Source organism: Apteryx mantelli, chromosome 2 (assembly GCF_036417845.1).
Source record: "Apteryx mantelli isolate bAptMan1 chromosome 2, bAptMan1.hap1, whole genome shotgun sequence".
In the NCBI taxonomy this organism is placed as follows: Eukaryota; Metazoa; Chordata; class Aves; order Apterygiformes; family Apterygidae; genus Apteryx; species Apteryx mantelli.
The window spans coordinates 84,993,988-85,013,500 of record NC_089979.1 but is presented as its reverse complement, the minus strand read 5'-3'; the positions used below and the strand labels follow the sequence as shown (position 1 = coordinate 85,013,500).

The following is a 19,513-nucleotide window of genomic DNA, read 5'->3' as shown; positions in this document are numbered from 1 at the left end:
AGTGATTCCTTAAGTAAATGAAGAGGCAAAAGAAATCTAGATCACTTGCTCACAGTTGAATTGGTTGCTTTGTACTAACAGGAAGAAAGGAAGTACTAAGAGGTTATCCTAGTCACTACAGGACAGGACCCTATTTCTGAACAGAGAGAAAGATCAGATGAGCCGTAAGTAGGTGAAGTTCACATAGTTACTGTCAGAAACAGAATCTAACTTGCAACTAGCCTGCTAGCAGTGCTCTTTGCAAAGAATGCAGCAATTCACATGCACTAACTCAGGTTTTCCTTGAGTTTTTATATTTTCATTTTAAGGCACAACACTGAACAACAGGAGTTCAGGATACCTGCAAGCATGATAGAGATTAATGCATTGATATGAAGGTAGAGTCATAGATGTTTCTTTCTTTTTAGAAATATGTAAAAAAATGCCTTTCTGATAAAAGAATATCTGTATTTCAAATTTGTGTGTCATGTACATGACATATAGAAGATATTAGCTATCTTGATCATTCCAGTTAAACATGTGAGTTTCTATAAAATATCTACTTAGACCATATTTCTGAAAGTGTCCTAAAGAAATTATTTTTTCAGCTTTTTGAAAGATGTACATACTCTGGGGAATATATATATATATTTTTTAAACATACAGAAAGATTTGACATTGTACCTTCCCTCAGAATCACTATAGAATACTTTGGAAATATACATGCATATGTGTATAGTTTTTACATTTATTTTCCATGGATGACCAGCTTTATTTTCTCTGATTCCTTAAAAGAAATACTAGAGATCAAAATCTTTTCTGCTAACTGTTTTCACAAGGTAAAATTTTACCTTGAATAAGTGGTCAGCAAAATCAAACACGAAAGTAAATAGAATTACTACAGTGTAAAATGGAACAACTTCTGGGTTCCACTTTATTGTGTGATTAATTCTCTTTCTAGTCTAGTCTACACTAATATCAGTATTACTACTTATATCCACAAAGGAAGACTGCAGCAAGATTGTGTACCACTTTGAATCCATACAGAGTTACAAAGACTTGTAATGTTTGATGTGAACAAGAATGAAGAATTACATTTCAGATACCACCTTGCAAATTTGACCTGCATTTTCTCTGTTTTGTTTGTTGTTCATCTGAAAATCAAATCTATCTGAGCCCAATGAGCTCAGTAGTGACCTGCATGCTGGTGTCAATGAGTGAGTCACTGAAAACATCTGCTCATGCCTTTTAAATCCAGTTTGCACCAAAGAGAAGATAAGTGGTTAAATCATTAGACTAGGAATTAAGATACAGGTTTTAGTTTTCAATTCTGCCTGTATGATACAGGCAAATTACTTAGCTTCCGTTTTTCTCAAATTCCCTGTATGTAAGATAATGACAACCCTGTTTACCATGATCTATTAACATCTTTTTGGTTCACGGATACTACAGTAACAGAAAATATATAAAACATTTTAGATAGACCTATGGAAGTGTGTGAAGTCCAAGACATCTGAGAAAACAGATGCTGACAGCCCATTACACCAAGCATGGAGAACTGGTGATTCTTTAATGCCATGTATGGTATGCAGGAGAGGATAACCTCCATCTTGAGTTTTAAGCTCAGGTTTCTTTAGCATTCACAAAATGTGGGCCTACAGCTAGAGGAGGTAGGAAGATGGTTGGAGCAGGAAGGATTGTGTTTACTTGATGGTTATTTTTGTTCTTAATCAGGATCTTGAGGAGAGGAAGGCCGAAATAAGATCTTATGTATTTTATGTAGTTCCTGTTTTGTAAGACACAAAAGCTATTTCCATACTAGGTAATTAAGTGGCAGTGGGGAACTTTTTGAGCACTGGAATGTGATTATTTATACTGTTAAATTCTTACAGCAGCCCCCATTGGCATGGTTTTGGCTTGGGGCAGCTAATGGTCTCGCAGACAATTCAGATGCATATGGTGGGAGTTAGTATGTACTAGGGACATGATTTACATGTGGCCACCCTCTTCGGAAGGCAAGAGTGTTTAATAGTAGAGAAATAGGCCATTCAGTGCCAGCTGGCCTCAGTGCTTGAGATGGACCCTAGGCATGTTTAATTTACTAGTAATGGACAGAGTCTGTGGGGTCAAAGATGATCAGAAACAGCAACTATGCAGGCTGCTAGGGAGTTGATTTACTCTGAGAAGAAACTTACTCTAAGAGTATAGAGAACCTGTATGACAGCTGACTTACTTCTTATTTACTATCCTGTTACTTCTATGGATGTGCGGATGTGTAAGGAACCTTTATGCTGCCTGTGTTTCTGTGTCGTCATCTGCATGTTAACAACACAGTCACCCACCTCCCACCTGTGTTAGCAGCACAGTCACCCACCGCCCACTTTGGCCTGGGTTTCTCTACCAAGGACAAGGACAAAGTTGCAGTGTGTTGTGTTAAGCATGGCGGTAGGATATCTATCACTCCACACCGGCTAACCCCCCGAGATGTTCTCAAGGGTTGGCTGTGCTGCAGTTTGGAGACTGATTCCCAGTTTATGCTTAGATTAGATGTTTGGCATTTCTTCAGGATTAGAAATAAAGAGCACAGGATAATGCTACAGAGTCAGATCTGGTCATTATGTAAGAGGGCTAGAACAACCTCCCATAGCCCAGTTCTCTACAGGGCAACCAGCCGCTACTGTTTGTATGCAACATGTATTCTTTTATTCCCGGGTAACCAGGCCTTCCCACGGCTGTGAGTGTACAAATTGACATAGGCAGGCCTAGACCAAGCAGATTTCACAATTAATTCTTTGCTAAAGGTCCAAGTTCTGCCTCTCTTTAGGCTACCAGCCTGCATCATATAATCTCTGGTGCAGGCAGGATGAAGGAGCATGATCTGGAGTTTAGGGAAGAATTATCTCAGTATGTCTATCAAATAAATGCAGAATGAGGATGCTGGACATAAAACTATTTACAACAGCTATTCCCAAACAACTGGGTTTTAAAACTTTTTTCTCCCTACAGGGTGATGTTAACAAAGTTTATTTTAATAAACATAAGGCAATTCCCTTCTGCTTCATTCTTGAAATGTTTTCCCTTGAAAATGATAACTTCTGGGGTTTTAGTGCTAATAATAGTCAGACCAATCAACTTGTCTAAATAGTCTAAAAGTCTAATGGTACATCTATATCTACATTTGTATTTATCTACTGCCTGCTGCTATACTGAGCTATCTTAACTGCATGGTGCTTGTGTCATTGTTTATAAGGTAGCTTGATTGCTCAAAAGTCATAACACTAGAAGACAGAATTATTTGCTGTGAGAAAAATGTAACATAAGCATCATCTTTGATTTGTACAGGGTTTCATTTTGAAGCTACACATGAACAGTGTGGAACAATGATTAGAAAGCCCCAGGGCTAAGGCACAGGCAGCTGGTCTACCCAAACCTACTCATAACCTTGGCATCATTTTCCATAAACAGTACAGGGTAATGATGGCAAAGCCAGTTTAATTTATTTTTTTTCTCTGGCTTGACAGGGATAAAGATGGTGGGTTTTCTTTATAACTGTCCTTTTAAAAAAAAGAGAACATCATTTGCAAAATGGCCTTTAGCTGTCTAAAACAGAGCTTTTCTCTTTAAAAAAGTGTTTTTTTTAAGCTTCTGTTACAGTGAAAATAAAGATTTGAGAAAGCAAAATAAATATTTTAGCAATAAAGTTTTTTAAGTTACTGAATTTAATATGCCTATTACTAGTTTCAAGTTTGTTTCTCTTAAAGAGATGAGGTCAGTGAGAACTGAAAATCCTTGAATAACAATAATTCTCATTCTCTGGGCAAATTTATGTAACTGTTTGCAGTACAGGGCCACTCCCCTTGGATAATCATGAATATGTCAAGGCAGCACACTAAAATAATGGACTGTTACTCTAAAATGAGATAGCAATTTCAGTGTTTCTACATCAGCACCAAATAGGTGGTAATTTTCATTTAAAGCAGAAACGTTTCCAATGTATTATTTTTTTTTTCCTTTTTTGTTCAGATGTTCCCTCCTCTTGTCTTTGGTCTTTTTGGCTGTGTGCAGTGTGTCATTTCTCAAACCACAACATTTATTTCTGTACTAGCTCTGAGTCAGACAACTGCATATGAAGTTTTGACTGTTAATATATCTCAAATTCTCCAAAGCTCTGCCAATTACAGGTATAGTGCAGGTATGGCAATTGTTTTTAATGCTACAGATAATGGTTGGTGTATATGTTTTAAGGTATACAGATATAAATCACAAATATTTCTAAGGTGCAGATTCTCTATGTTCTGTGAGGATGCACAGACAGGTAAATCTGGGGGGTTTTAGCTGGCTTTAATTACTCTTGGGAATAATAAACATATTCACACAGAGTTTATTAAAACCCTTGCCTTACTGTAAAAAATTATACAAATCTCATATGTTCATTACCCATGAATAAATCTAAATAGTTAAGCTTTACTGAAACATAGACCATTATGAGACCTCCACATGCTATCTACATGCCTTTCAGTTTCTCCGGAAACCAGTGACATTTCTGCTGGACTTTCTCATACATGTATATGTGTTTCCACATACTCAGTCACTTGAGATAGTTTAGTTTCCTCTGTCAGTGTATTCCAAGCAAAGGCTAAAATTCATGTGTTCATTTGTCTGTTTCCCTTGTTATGTTTTTAACCTCTAGGGAGTTATCCCATGTTTCTTTCTGAGAAAACTACAACTGGGAATTTCTTTCTTATTTTAAATAATACATATCTTCTGCTTCTAAAATCTCTCTCTTTCTGTCAGCAGAATGTATTACTTATTGAGTACTCAGTGCAGTACATTGAGGAAAACAAGTTCTCTGTTTTATAAACTTACATTCCTGGACACACAAACAATACATAATGAATGGGAAGTACAGCAGGGGTCCTCCTCCACCCCCAGTGGATGTCAACAGACTTCTGTAGCCTTTGCACAAATGCTTGATGACCAAAAGAATTTTATTCAAAGGGTGCTATAAGCCTAGAAGGGTTTCTGTTTGACAGCATCATGAAGGAGGAATGCTACACAGAAGGCTGACAATGAAGAGAGCTACAGCTACGTAATACAGCGGAGGAGGGAGTTCTCATCAGGGAAAAGGCTTTGTAGGAGGAGGCACAAAGACAAGTGTGAAGGAAGCAAACAAGGCAACCACAGATTGTATAGGAGAAGAAAACAAGTGGTTAGGCAGAAAGAGTCTTGGGCAGAGAGGAAACTCAGAAGAAGAGATAAAGCGCAAAGGTTGATTCATTTAGTTTCTTAAATTATTAGCATGTCCTCTTGACTCAATTTTAATGTACTTTTTGTCTGAGAATCAAAGGAATGTTTACATTTTTCCATCCTCAAAAAGCAGATAGACCTCTTCCTTGACTAACCTAATTTTGTATTAAGTGAATTACAAAACCAGAGACAATAACAGAAGGGTTTTCATACAATAACACAGAAAGTACCTCCCTTCACTGTTGTAAGGATAAAATGAAATGAGAACTGAGGACAGTTCTTTCAGAAGTACAGTACTTATGTAATAAATATAAGCAACAGCCATATAGCTGAATTATAAATATCTTACATAAGGTTTAATGGCTGAACCTCTGTATCTGGTGTTCACTTTGAAACCTTGCTGCTATTTCACCCCCCTAATCTCTTGCTCTTCATGCTGACAAACTTCTTTCAGCTTTTGAGGGAACTGTGCCCACAGGAGGGCTACTAGATAAACCTTACTATACAGGCCTGTTAGAACATCACACTTAGCCTTACAGTGAGTCTTGCCAAAATGATATTTATTGTGCATTCTTAAATCATTTCTTCATAATATGTGTACTCTTCACAGCATATTTATGTCTAAACACTACATTCTGAAAAAAACATCACATTAGCATATTAATTCCATTTTTGCCATACTTACTAACTTTACTTGCAATTATAGAGAAATTGTACTGTGCTGTGCTTTCTCTGTCCAGTAATTCATTAGTAGCAATGGTTCCTTCAGTAGCATCTATTGTAAAGTAGCTGTTCCCATCATTCTTCCAATCTATGAAGTATCTGCACGTGAAAAATATTGAACAGAGTAGATGCAAATGTGCAAAGATTACACATTTTATCATAAAAGCAGTCTAGCTAGCTAAAGGAATTTTGTTATTTTTCTCTCCTCATCTATTACCATTTTTGCAAGAAAATAATAAACAACGATTTGTTCATTTATTTTTTGGAGAGCTGGAATGCTCAAGAGAAAATGGGATGAAATAAAAGATTTAGTACTTTTGGTGTTCAGATTATTTTAAATCTTTGAGCTCTGAAGAAGCTGATACACAGCTTCTGTGACCCTGATCACTCACACCAGTCACTTTGGAAAACACTAGACAGGTTTAGAGGGAAAAAGAGAAAAGATGTCTAAAACAGTGCTTAAGGTACAAATAGCGGATCAGATCTGGTCTCTTTGCATGCATTTGTAGCTGCAAATAAGATGGAGGTAGCCTCACTGGGCTTGTAGAGCTGCCCTATGGGAAGTATACAGGCCGTTGGTACAGTTTTCTGTTTCCAGAGCGGAGGGTCCCTCATATAGGGAATGCTGGAGCATGGGGAATGGAGAAGAGTCTGGTCATCTCCCCACAGGCATAAGAACAATAAAGGGCTCTTTGCCTTTGGGAAAAAGAACCAGCTCTCACTTTCACTGGAGCTGTGAAGAGCAGGGCAACTTTACTGTTTTTTTATTCTTCTGATCCTTTGTTAAAAAAGTACTAACACAGAACAGATTCAAAACTTGAAGTGTGTATTTATTTGTTGTTTTTCCCTAGCAGAACTTCCCCTAGACTTAATAGACATATCTGCTTAATAATATGGCTGCTTACAAGCAATCTGATAATTATTCCAAAACCATTTCCCTTAAATGCTAATGAGTTTGAAAGTCTATTTTCACATTTGATGCTACCGTTTGTAGTCATAGCAGAATAATAATTTTTCTGATGCAGCTCTGCCAGCTACTAATTTCCTTTTCATTGTCGGTCCCTGCATACCTAGATGATGTTTCTTAAAAAACAGGCAGGATGAAACTGAGAAAGCCATTTGTGAATAGTAGGCAATAAGAGCAAAACAGCCCACAACAACGTATACATTTAAAAGATCATAAAGGCCAGAGAACCATGCATATGACACCTCACCTCATGTAAACCAGTGACAACAAAAGCCAGTATTCCCTTCTCTGATTAGTGTCATTTATAGAAAGAATATATAGGCAATGTCATGATAAACAATAAATTATCAGATACAGCTTCACTGTAAAAGAAAGCAAAGATTAAAAGGGGTATATGGCATATCCCTGAAGAAAATATCTTAGATTTGGACTCAAGAACACTAATAATCCAGGAAGACTTTAATAATTAAAATGCAAAAATAAGGTGCCATGCTCCTTTGGAGTCATTTAATTTAATCAAAGTCATAAACAAATCCTATACGTAGATGAAATAGGTTAGTTTATCAATTGCCAGTCATCCTTACTAGTCCACTGCTTTATTTGAGAAGCCTCAGAAATGATATGCTAAAGGCAGAATATATCCTTTTACACAGCTGAGCAGGCACATTTTCATGAATATAATAACATTACCTACCTACACTTGTAATTTCAATCTCATTGTTCAAAATCTGGTTGACATAAAAATTCTGAAAAATATATATGCCGTTTATTAAAAATGTTATTATCCCAAGATAAAAATTTCAAGAATAGTGAAATTACTCTTCCAGGCATTCCCTGTTTAATAAATTATAATTGCTTCCAAAATTGAATATGCATCCATACACAAATAAACGGAAACAAAACAAGAAAAAGGAACTTTGCTTATCTCCCCCCTGTGGAAGATTAGCTTTGCCTAAGTGTCCTACACACCACAATGTAAGTCAGTAAAGAAAGAACAGGATCTAATTCAAATGGCAGTGCAGGCGGTGCAGGGATTTTCCCATTTTAGTTTAATGATGCCTGAAGTAGCCCCATGTTCCTTCACCAGAAGGCTTTAAAACTACGAAATACATATATTCAGTTTGAAAAGAGATTCTTTATACTAATTTTATACATTGTTGTGTTTAAAATTCAGTTCAAGCACAAATACTCATAGGATCAGAATCTGATATTCTATCTGTGAGCATTCGTGCAGGTGGTTAACTTCATGCACAAGCCCAATAAGCCTACTCCTAAACATAAGCATTTGCAGGATCTAAGTCCAGCGTACACATTGCAAGACTAGCGGTACTTTTGCTGAAACTAAAGGCAGAAATCCTCTTTGCATCAGTGGAAATGGGATCAGTGGGAACTGAGAAGTGTGATAAAAATCGATTATCTGGCTACACAGTTCTTCAGAATTTACTGTCTTCGTCTACATTCACACTGTGGATACTATTATGTCAGCGTTGTCAATCAGTCTGGTTTTACCTTAGCATTATCTTAAAAGACATCCCTATCTTCCCCCTTCCTCCTCCCTCCATGTGCTGTACCCGTGGTAAAAATACAGCTGGGACATTGCCAGTCATCTCAGCTCCTCTCGTCCTGAGAATCTGTATATTAGCTTAGACCACAGAAGAGGGAAGGAAGTATTGGAGATGTATTGCCTAAAAATATACTTATGAGAACAACTGCAAACAAGCATCCCATCTTCCTCCTTTCAGTGGTTGTTCATGTGCAGTTCCGAGGAAAATATATCTGGGGGAAGATCCTCTCACAGACAGCTCTGCTGGATATAGAATTGCTCCCAGAGACTTCAGTAAGTCTGCAATACTTAGTAAAAGAGTGAATTGGACTCCATAAAGCTGCTCTTCAAATGGAAATTATTGGGACATCCCTCAGAGAAGTCACTATTGCTGCCTGAGCTCTTATTGGAGGAGGCCTTAAAAGAGATGTAATTTCCTTTTGCAGCCCAAAAGCACTCTTTTTGTACAGTCTGATACCCAGTGTGAGATTCTTTGAAAAGAGCATAGCAATGCACATGCTGCTTTCTTAGAAGCTCAAGAATAATTTGCAGTCATCCTGGTTAAAAGGTGAGGCAGTGCATGGCTCATGGGGACCATGGGAATGCCCTCCAAAAGAGGGCTATTGTCTTTTGAAGGGGGGAGGACAATGGGGGGACTGTGTTAACTCCAGCTGCAGGTCAGAAGGTGGCAGAATGCTTGATGGAGGGCTGTCGAATACATGAGCGACAGCCGGTCACCCTCATGACGATAATAGGAGCTCCAAGCTGTTGAGCAGACAACCTCAGTTGTTCACACTGTTACACCATGAATGAAAGAACTGGACAGCTGTCCTGCTGCTGGTATGGGAACGTGTGACACCAGGTCACTCTCGTGAGGGATAGCAGGTGGCAGGATGCTGAGGAGGCTGTGTAACTCAGGACATGCTCTTTGGTCTTCAAAATGTGAAGGGGAAGACTTCCCTTGCCTGGCAGGGATGACCTTGGATCCTCACCAGAACTTTATAAACTTTGCTAAAAATCTTCCTTTGTTGTTCTGTCATGCAGTGGTGGCATAATGAAACAGTGGTATCATATAACAAGTTATAACATGTACAAACTTATAAAAAGTTACCATAGTCTTTCTTTTTCTTTAAATTGACGCCTACACACAGTGTGCATTTGCGTTCCCCTGCATTGGCCCTCAGTGGGGATTTTCCTGACCATTGCCAAGCTTACAGAGACAGGCATGTGGAAACTTAGGCTGAGGTCAAAAAGGAGAGCCTAAGAGAAAGTTACTAGGACCTCTACAATGCAATGGCCAATGTTTTCTGTTTCCCAAACTGTAACTGAGTATTCTTATCTTGCTAGTATTATCTTGATGGTGAATAACTTATACTCTTATCATTTCATACAATATTGTTCTCTTAAATTTCCATTGTATTATATGCATGCACACATATGTATACTACAAATTTTTCTATCAAGATTTCCACCAGCTAAAAAGCATTATAGCCACCACCAGTGCCCAGGATAATTTTCTCTTCTCAGCTGTCTTTTGATAGAGTTTCACTGCCTCCAGAGAAGAACAATTACAAAGTACTGGCCTAAATATTTTGTTTTATGCTTTTGAGCAACATAAGGATGCCATAAGAGAAGGCTCCAGTGCTGGAGTCACTCTCAGGAAAGAGGATGTAACAAATGTAGAGAAAGTAAAAGTAACAAAGAATCAAGAGGAACCAGAAAAGGTTTTCTGGGTGTGCTGGAGTGGCATCATGAAGGGTGGGTCATATCAAGCTGTTAGTGCTCTCTTGTGCACTCTCAGCACAGACGTACCATGGTGTATTTACCCTTGTTTGTGCTCTCATGTAGCCAGCAGCTACCGTCACCAGTACTGAAGAGCAGCATCCAAGACTCAGATAGACTGCTTTGATGTCACTTTGGACTGGATGGTCTCAGAGAGTAATTAAAAGAGCAGAGATAGAAAATGCAATATCTTACTCATATACACTCATACCTCCTAGAAAATAAGAACAAAAGCAGCAACAGTCTTGTGATTCCTCTAGGCATACCATTGCCTGTTAGATACATGATGGAGCTCATGAATTTGGAGAAAAAATATTCTTGCAAATTTTCTTTCTGTTTCTGTCTCTGAAAGATGATTAGATGTAGCACTTGATAACATGGCCAAAGAGGGACCATCTGAAATGGAACACGTCCTACCAATGCAATTCCTAAAGCTTGCAGGTGATACTATAACCATGCAAATCAAGCCAGGAGATCAGCAAGGTAAGTGTTTGTGTTGTAGCGGTACAGAGAATATTGTTTTAATGGTAGACCAGATGGAGGATTAAGGTGAAATGCGACAGAGGTAAAACATGGAGGGTGGAGCAGAAGGACTACTTAAACACAGAAGGTAGGTACAGTACAGCTCCAGTGGGCATAAAGAGATGGACTCTGACCTGGCCACACAGTGGAAGGAAGTAGGGAAGAAAAGATACGCGCCACACCCTTTACCACTGATTGTAATAGTAAGCAGGGAAGGGAAAAGCATCAGTCATGCCCCTGCAGAGGCTGTTATGCTACAAGCATAACTCTGGCCAAACTTGCTGCTGCTGCGAGTATATCCACAGTGTGAGCAAGCATATAGAAAATGATCTAAAGGATTAAAGCATATTCAACTGGAAGCAGTTTGGAAAATGAAAGGAATCATCCAATTCACTGAACAACTGCATTATTAACATTTAAATACTTGTTTTTCCTTTTATTATTATTTTACTGCTTGACCAATACGAAACAGTAATTGCATCCAGCAAAATCAAAAAAAAAGCGTTAGGGGGCATTCCATTAACTTTATATTTGATGCAGTGCTACATCATCTGTGACATTTATCAGTATGAATATTCCTGTCTGTACTTCAATATTTATAGTGAAACTAGTTTAAATGGACCCACATGGTAAAATTTTATTTTTTTTAATTCTAAATCTAAGAAAACTCCAAACCCAAATTTTCTGTGTACTCTCTGAATGATTTGGCTGCCAACCTCGGTTTAGAAAGCATCTCATTACTCAAACTACAGCACGCCAAACCTAAACACTGTAATGAAGCATTTTAGATGCAAGAAAATTCCTGACATGACAGGATAAAAAGAAATCATTTTTTCTAGGAATGAGGTAAACATGAATTTCTCAGTCCAGGCTGGATCACTGTTGTTACTCTGTACTTTAAACTGTTTTGCTTAGTATTACCCGCTGGAAAGTTTTTAGTTTGACCACTTTGTGAGAACTGCTACAGAAATTTTTGTTGATGAGCAAATATGTATAAAATGTTAATAAATGCAAATTAGCTAGCCTGGGCTATGAATCTTAAATGATTAAGGGAATTAAAGAAATTACAGAAACACAGCCTTTTTTTTGCTTGAGGTGGGGAAGAGCAGGGGAAGGAATGGGAACAACCACAAAAAGACAAAGTTAACATTACTGATTTGCAAAGGAGGAAAGAAGAGCGATCCTGGCAATTTCTATCCTGTAACTGAAGGCTAAATTTTGTGTCTTACGAAATAACAGATCCGTAGACCAAGATCTTCAAAGATAGCTAAGTGATGAACTTCTAAAGATATGGACTTAAGTGATCTTTTTCTTTTTAAATTAATTTATTGTTGATTGCAAGGAGTATCTACAAGTAAAAAAAGTCAGTGGGACTATGAGGAGCTCAGGACATCAACTTTGGTTTGAGATGGACAAGTAACATAGTTGATAAACACGCTTTATAAAAACATTTTAACTCTTAACAGAGAGTTCAGCTCACACTTTGTTGATGGAAAGCATATTCCTTACTCTGGCTCCTGCTGAGTCAGAACACTGATTTTGGGGAGACAAATGTTGCAAAGAAAGGCAAAAGATATTGTAATGTGATAATCACTATTTGGGTTTCTGTGACCTTAAATTGTTTAACCTGGGTTCACTTTAAGTTAAACTGCAGGTAAATGAAATTCAGAATTTATGTCAATTTGGGACAGTTAAATACCACTCATCATATCAAAAATAACAGATGGAACCTAAAAAAAAAATTAGAAACATAAACAAAAGATAATAAGATTCAGTTGGGAAGTGTGATCAGTTAGGATTTTTTTGTAATCCCAATACATATATAATTAAACAGATGAAAGAAACATTCAAAGCAGGAGTGTCAAAAGGGGTGAGGGACTAAAAGAATGCAGATGAGACTTTAGGTGTGATTTGACTACTTGGAAGTCCAAGGGAGAATAATCATGTACTGTGGTTGGAAAATCATAGATCTCTGCATATAACTAAGTGTCTAGCAAATGGCACCTAGACAATGGTATTTGTCTTGGGCACCACATCAGTAGATAGAAATCAGCAAATTGGAGGGTGTTCAGAGAAGAGCAAGAAAAACTGTATTGGGTCTAGGTGTCCTGAATTATAAGAAAAGATTAAAAGAACTAAAATACGTTCAGCTTGGATAAGCGATGACAAAAGGGAGAAATGATAGTAGTCTACAGATAGCTGAAGGGCTTAAACACCAAGAAAGGAAAGGTATTATTTTGTTCAGCACACAGGAGCAGAGGGGTGAAATTAAGAAAGGGAAAATTTATGTTATGCAGCAAAATCTTTCTGGCAGTGATGTATATTATGCTGTATAAAAGAGAAATGATATGAGTTCTGTCACTTGGTACCACAAAGCTAAGCTAGGTAAAATAATGGAGAATGTACAGTACAGGAAAAAACCCTGCATTTCCTGAAAGATGGACTGAATAATCCTATCAGTCTCTGTAATCCTAAGCACTATGATCCATAACAGGAAACAGTATCCTCTTGTTAATCATGCTCAGTTACAAATCTGCTCTAAGGTGCAGTTCCAAGTATTTTAAAATTTAGCCATAAAAGTTTTTTGAGATTACAGTTATTAAAAAAATAGACAAAAAGAAAATCACTAGTACCGCAAGAAACAAGAAATCCAGATTTCAAGTCAAGCCTAAAAATAATTAAAATGTTAGAAAATGTGGGGTGTTGAAGCATGCAAACAACTTTCTGTCGTCCAAAAAAAATCACATCTTGCCACTCAAATCTCCTTGCTGCTGTGTCTTCGATGATACAGTCCTTGAGCTATCATTGTGAAAGTCTCAAAAAATCATGAACCCCTGGACCATACATACACATTTCAAACACTAAGTCAGTTCTTTATTGCCTCACTTACTTTTGCTCTTCTCAAATGTAAGTACTAAACTCTTCATCTCCTGACAGCTGATCACCTGGAAGTGTCTGCCATTCCAGTAATGACCAAAGAGTGAACGCCTTAATTTTGCTAAAGGTGAGATCAAGAACTTTTAAAGCAAGTAGACAGTGCATGCCTACAGAAGCCATAACGCTCAACCAAGAATAATTAGATGCAACAAAGCATTTTATTTTCTTGTGGTAAATGATACAGTTATCTGCTTATTAGGGCTAGATGGGATAGTTAGATTACCAAAGTCTTCCTCAGGGCTGCGGCACTGAATCAGCATTAAGTTACTTTATTTCTTTTTTTCATATCTTGATTTGAGTTAAAGCTTACTTTTGATTCTTGTGGTTTTCTACTAACTTAAAAATGCTGTCTCACAAAGTTTTACAAGAGCAGCAATGGTAAATATCCTTTTTTCTCTGCTGGATAATGTTATAATATGAAATAAGGTGAAATGCACTGCTTGCCTAACAGCAGGAGACAAAAGTCTTTGCATATCATTCATGTTGTTCTGTGTTAAAGCAACTGCAAAGTCCCTTCTCATAATTTTTTTAATGTCCTTTTCACCATACAACCCAACAGCTATTGTACTGTATGCATACAAAGTATTAGATATATAAAAGATCAGATAAATTTTAATAAAATAAAATACTTTCTTGACTAAAACTCAGTTAATATTAAAAATATTTTAAAATAAAATTCTTAATATAATAAAAAGAGATAGGACATCTCTTGTGCAGCACAAACCACACTTCTAGTTTTAATAGCCTTGTTTTAATCTTGTGATCTTTCCATATGGGAATCGTCTTGCTTAAAGGAAGTAAATCCAATCAAACTTATCTATTATGACATAATCTGATATATTCATAGTCAGTAAGAATTATTAGAAGAGTGCAATATTCATAATACCAAAATAACATGGGAAGTTTCGCTGTAATATTTTCCTGTCATTAACCAAAAAAATGTGTGGGACGTAATAATGTTCCAAAGTGGTAGATGTTGTTCTGCAAGGCTGGCTTTTCTGTTTATTTGTTTAAATAATTTATTAAGCCATCTCTTAATGGGAACACGAGCTCTGTGTGCCTGTGCTGAAGATCTTCTGAAAGCTGCTGATGCATTAGAGGTCAAACCAGAGAAAACCCTGACTGGTTTGTGGTCAGATCTTATCCTTTGTGTAATCCTACAGGTACCAGCCCGACCCCAAGAGAAACCCACCCATGCAGATACTTAGTAGTCTATAACCTTCATGTTTAAGTATTTGCAGGGGGATACGAGCCATGGCGCAAAACAAAACAAAAACGACCCCAAACGAAATGTGGAAAGGAACCCACACAGCCATTCAATACTGTCTAACTAACCTTAAGCCTTTACAAAACATCTCTCCCAAGTGCACAGTCAGCCAATGTAATCCAGCTGCTGCCCTTCCTGGAGAAGTGGTTACCTCCTACCCTTGCCTCCTTCCCAGCAGTATTAGTCCTGCAGTTCCCCCAAATGTGACTTCTTTTTAAAATGAAATGGTCAAGTTTGGAAAGAAATAGTAGGTAGGTTTCAGTTGGCGTATTACCTAAATTGTTTCACAGATTGGGTTAATGAGCAGTTAAACTTGCAGAACCGAGGAAGGCAATAAGGTCCCCTGGGGGATGTTTTAAATCAAGCAGCTAAAGGTAATAATATTCAGATGAAATAATGAGCAGCCAATATAGTTTGTCTAACCTAGTTTAGTTGCCTTTACTGCCTTATAATAACATAAAAACAAAGGGCTGAGGGTCGGTAGAATGGGTGCAGGGGCATTACTTTAGAATGGTTGCTTTGTTCACAGGTGGAAAAACCTGGAGACGCTTGTGTAGGTTACACTAAAGAAGTGAAAGACTCCTCTTTTGTATTCTACCATAATGCATGGACATTGTACGTGTCACACCTAAAAATAAATGCATATCAATTTACTAATATTTTAAAATATTCCTGATGGTTTTACCATGACTTTTCTTTCATCATTCCACTCAAATTGCCATTTTTTTCATCATTTTGTAAAGATTGTTCAAATATGCTTAGCACTGACATAAAGCTGTTGCAATAGTCTAAGCTGAATGCTTTTAAACATCTCACTAAAGCAAAAACTAGTCCTTTAATGGAAAGGTGGCTTTTCTGTGTTTTAAAATATTTTGGCTTCAAAAGCAGAGATTTTTTGTATTATTTTAAGGATAGAAGCCAAACTAGTTTGTTTTATTCTGTCCCCCTTTCCAAAGGAATTCAGCAGTATACTTCTCACACTAATAATATTGTGAGACCTATTTCAGTCTTCCCAGAAAGAATCTTGTATATACTGTGCATTAGCTAGTGATGCTTTAGAGAAGGGTAGATGAAATTTCTACAGTTTGGGAGAAGGAGCAAACAGTTCTCTGTCAGACTGTCCCATGCCCATCATCTTTACGTCTTTCACATAACAGCAGATCTTCCATATGAAAAAATAACACAGTTTGAGTCTTCTGCACACTATATAACTCGGTTCTGCATAGTATGGGCTGCATATTTCTGCATTTTTTTAACCAGGAGGGTGAAGGATTAGCGATTTTAGCAGTCAGTACTGCAGCAGTTACCTGATATGAAATGAGTAGTATCAATGCAAACAAATTATACTTTGCTCCTTTGGAGAAAATCAAGCACTATGCAGAATTAATTGACAGGGAAGCAGTGGCTGCAGACACACAGAATCCAATGACGGATCAGAATCAAGTGAGAGAAGCTGTTAAACTTTTCATAAGCCTTATAAATCTTACATACAAATTTCAGTAAAACACCCTAGACAATATAGGAAATAAAATGTGTCACACTTCAATTATCAGCCCTTCCAAGCTGCCAGTTCTGCCTGTCTACTAATTCCATTGCTTCCTCCCTCTCTCCGTTTGAAGATGTTGTTCATTTGCTTATCAAACTCTTCAGTCAGCTCCACTGTCTGCTTTGCATTTCTCATGATGAGTAGAGTATCTTATCAAAACCTGTTGTCCTTCAGAAAATGCATTGTTTTTATTCATTTCTAACATCATTCTTGCTGCCTCATTGAGCAGGCAGAACTGCAAGACAGCAAGGGAGAGGGAAAGCTTTGTTCTGTAGTTTAATTGTGTCTCAGTTGTTTGGACTAAGAGCAGCATTATAAGGCATGTTGGATGTAACCCCTTCGCTACATGCTCAACAGCAGGCAGTATTGCTTGGATGGTGCTGTAGTGCAGCACTTTCTTTACCAGCACCACAGTTACATGCATCAGTATTTCCACTAATGAGCAGATGGAGTATAGAAAGATAGGAAGCAAACTGGAGCCTTCAGAAAGCTGAGAGGGGAGAGACAAATGTGGATTACTCCCTTAGATGTTCAGCCCCAGTAGAAGCTGAAACTTTATTTTGTACTTGAGGGCATGTGGCACCAAGTGATAAAACAGAGAGTGAAGCTGTGTTATACTTCCTCTGCTTCTGTTCCCTTGCCCCCTCTTGCTTTAAGATTTGAACCTACGCCAGGCCACAGAGTGCTAACAGCAAGAAGCATATGCTGTATAGGAGAGCAGATCTAGTGACTTCTCTGTGGCATAAATTCACAGTATAAATTCCATTGGAATAATCTTTGATTGCTTCACTTTTGCATCATGTAAATACTGGCTCTGTTCTTCTCTTTTGGATACTAAAATCTGACTAAATCACTCTTTTTTTTTCCTACAAAAAACCTGAGGTAAAATGCTAATGCTGACACAATCAAAGAAAAAAACAGGTAACAGTAACTGTGCTGACTCTAGAAAGCTGTAGCACATTGTTTTATCACCTGCTTGGGCCTTCAGTGGGGTTAAGAAAGCCAGTGTCACCCCAGTCTTCAAAAAGGGCAAGAAGGAGGACCCAGGGAGCTACAGGCCAGTCAGCCTCACCTGCATCCCTGGAAAGGTGATGGAGCAGCTCATCCTGGAAGCCATCTCCAAGCATGTGGAGGACAAGAAGGTGATCAGGGGTAGTCAGCATGGCTTCACCAAGGGGAAATCATGCCTAACAAATCTGATAGCCTTCTCTGATGGAATGACTGGCTGGGTAGATGAGGGGAGAGCAGTGGGTGTTGTCTCCCTTGACTTCAGCAAGGCTTTCGACACTGTCTCCCATAACATCCTCATAGACAAGCTCAGGAAGTGTGGGCTAGAGGAGTGGACAGTGAGGTGGATTGAGAACTGGCTGAATGGCAGAGCTCAGAGAGTTGTGATCAGTGGCACAGAGTCCAGTTGGAGGCCTGTAGCTAGCAGTGTCCCCCAGGGGTCAGTCCTGGGTCCAGTCTTGTTCAACTTCTTCATCAATGACCTGGATGAAGGGACAGAGTGCACCCTCAGCAAGTTTGCTGACGATACAAAACTAGGAGGAGTGGCTGATACACCAGAGGGCTGTGCTGCCATTCAGAGAGACCTGGACAGGCTGGAGAGGTGGGCAGAGAGGAACCTCATGAAGTTCAACAAAGGCAAGTGCAGGGTCCTGCACCTGGGGAGGAATAACCCCATGCACCAGTACAGGTTGGGGGTTGACCTGCTGGAAAGCAGCTCTGCGGAGAAGGACCTGGGAGTGCTGGTGGACACCAAGTTAAGCATGAGGCAGCAATGTGCCCTTGTGGCCAAGAAGGCCAATGGTCTCCTGGGGTGCATCAGGAAGAGTGTTGCCAGCAGGTTGAGGGAGGTGATTCTCCCCCTCTACTCAGCCCTGGTGAGGCCCCATCTGGAGTACTGCGTCCAGTTCTGGGCTCCCCAGTACAAGAGGGATGTGGCACTACTGGAGCAAGTCCAGCGAAGGGCCACAAAGATGATTAGGGGACTGGAGCATCTCTCTTATGAGGAAAGGCTGAGAGAGCTTGGCCTGTTTAGCTTGGAGAAGAGAAGGCTGAGAGGAGATCTTATCAACGTGTACAAGTATCTGAAGGGAGGGTGTTGAGAGGATGGGACCAGACTCTTTTCAGTGGTGCCGAGCGACAGGACGCGAGGCAACGGGCACAAACTGAAACACAGACACGTCCATCTGAATATGAGAAAAAACTTCTTCACTGTGAGGGTGACAGAGCACTGGAACAGGCTGCCCAGAGAGGTTGTGGAGTCTCCTTCTCTGGAGATCTTCAAAACGCGCCTGGATGCAATCCTGTGCAATGTGCTCTAGGTGACCCTGCTTGATCAGGGGGGTTGGACTAGATGATCTCCAGAGGTCCCTTCCAACCTCAGCGATTCTGTGATTCTGTGATTCTGTGACTGACTTGGTCTGTTGACTGGGTTTGCAAGAAGAAACGTTCAGTGACATCAGGAAGTTGAGGCTGCATTTCTGGTTCTAACCAGGTCAGATGAAGCGATCACAAATTAAAGGACTATTCAAAACAGCTCTGACATTGTAGGAGCTGCTGAATTTTCCTTTTCCCTTTCTCCTCCTCAGTCCTCAGCTCATATGAAGAAACCCAGAATTTAAATCGAACAATATTAGTATGGAATCACCTTTTCAAAGGTTTTATGAATTTCATGAAGGCCCCAGGCAGAAGCTCCTGGATAAGCACCTCCCTACTCTCACTTGCACATTGGTGACCTGAACTGAGCCAAGTCGGGTCCCATCACTTGCCCCTAAAACTGATTCTTCTTCTCTCCTACATGAGGCGGAATTTCAGTGCTGTGTCTCCTTCACAATGTAACTTTTTGAGACTTACTGCCTAAACTAATCTGGTATTATAAAACCGAAGATTTAATATTTACATAAATGCTATCATCAGTATCATTAATGTTTTTCTTTCCTATTTGCCCGTACTGAACATCAGCATTGTATTTAGTTACTTTGCTCCTCTTTCAGC

General features: G+C 38.9%; 1 protein-coding gene across 3 annotated transcripts in view; it reads right to left on the bottom strand.

Moving 5' to 3' along the window:
• CDH12 (cadherin 12) overlaps positions 1-19,513 on the bottom strand; it is a 235,344-nt gene that overhangs the window by 17,107 nt on the left and 198,724 nt on the right. For all 3 annotated transcript variants that reach the window (XM_067290983.1, XM_067290982.1, XM_067290984.1), the window contains exon 8: positions 5,912-6,048. In XM_067290983.1, the coding sequence (XP_067147084.1) occupies positions 5,912-6,048 (137 nt within the window). The remainder of the gene's footprint in view (positions 1-5,911; positions 6,049-19,513) is intronic.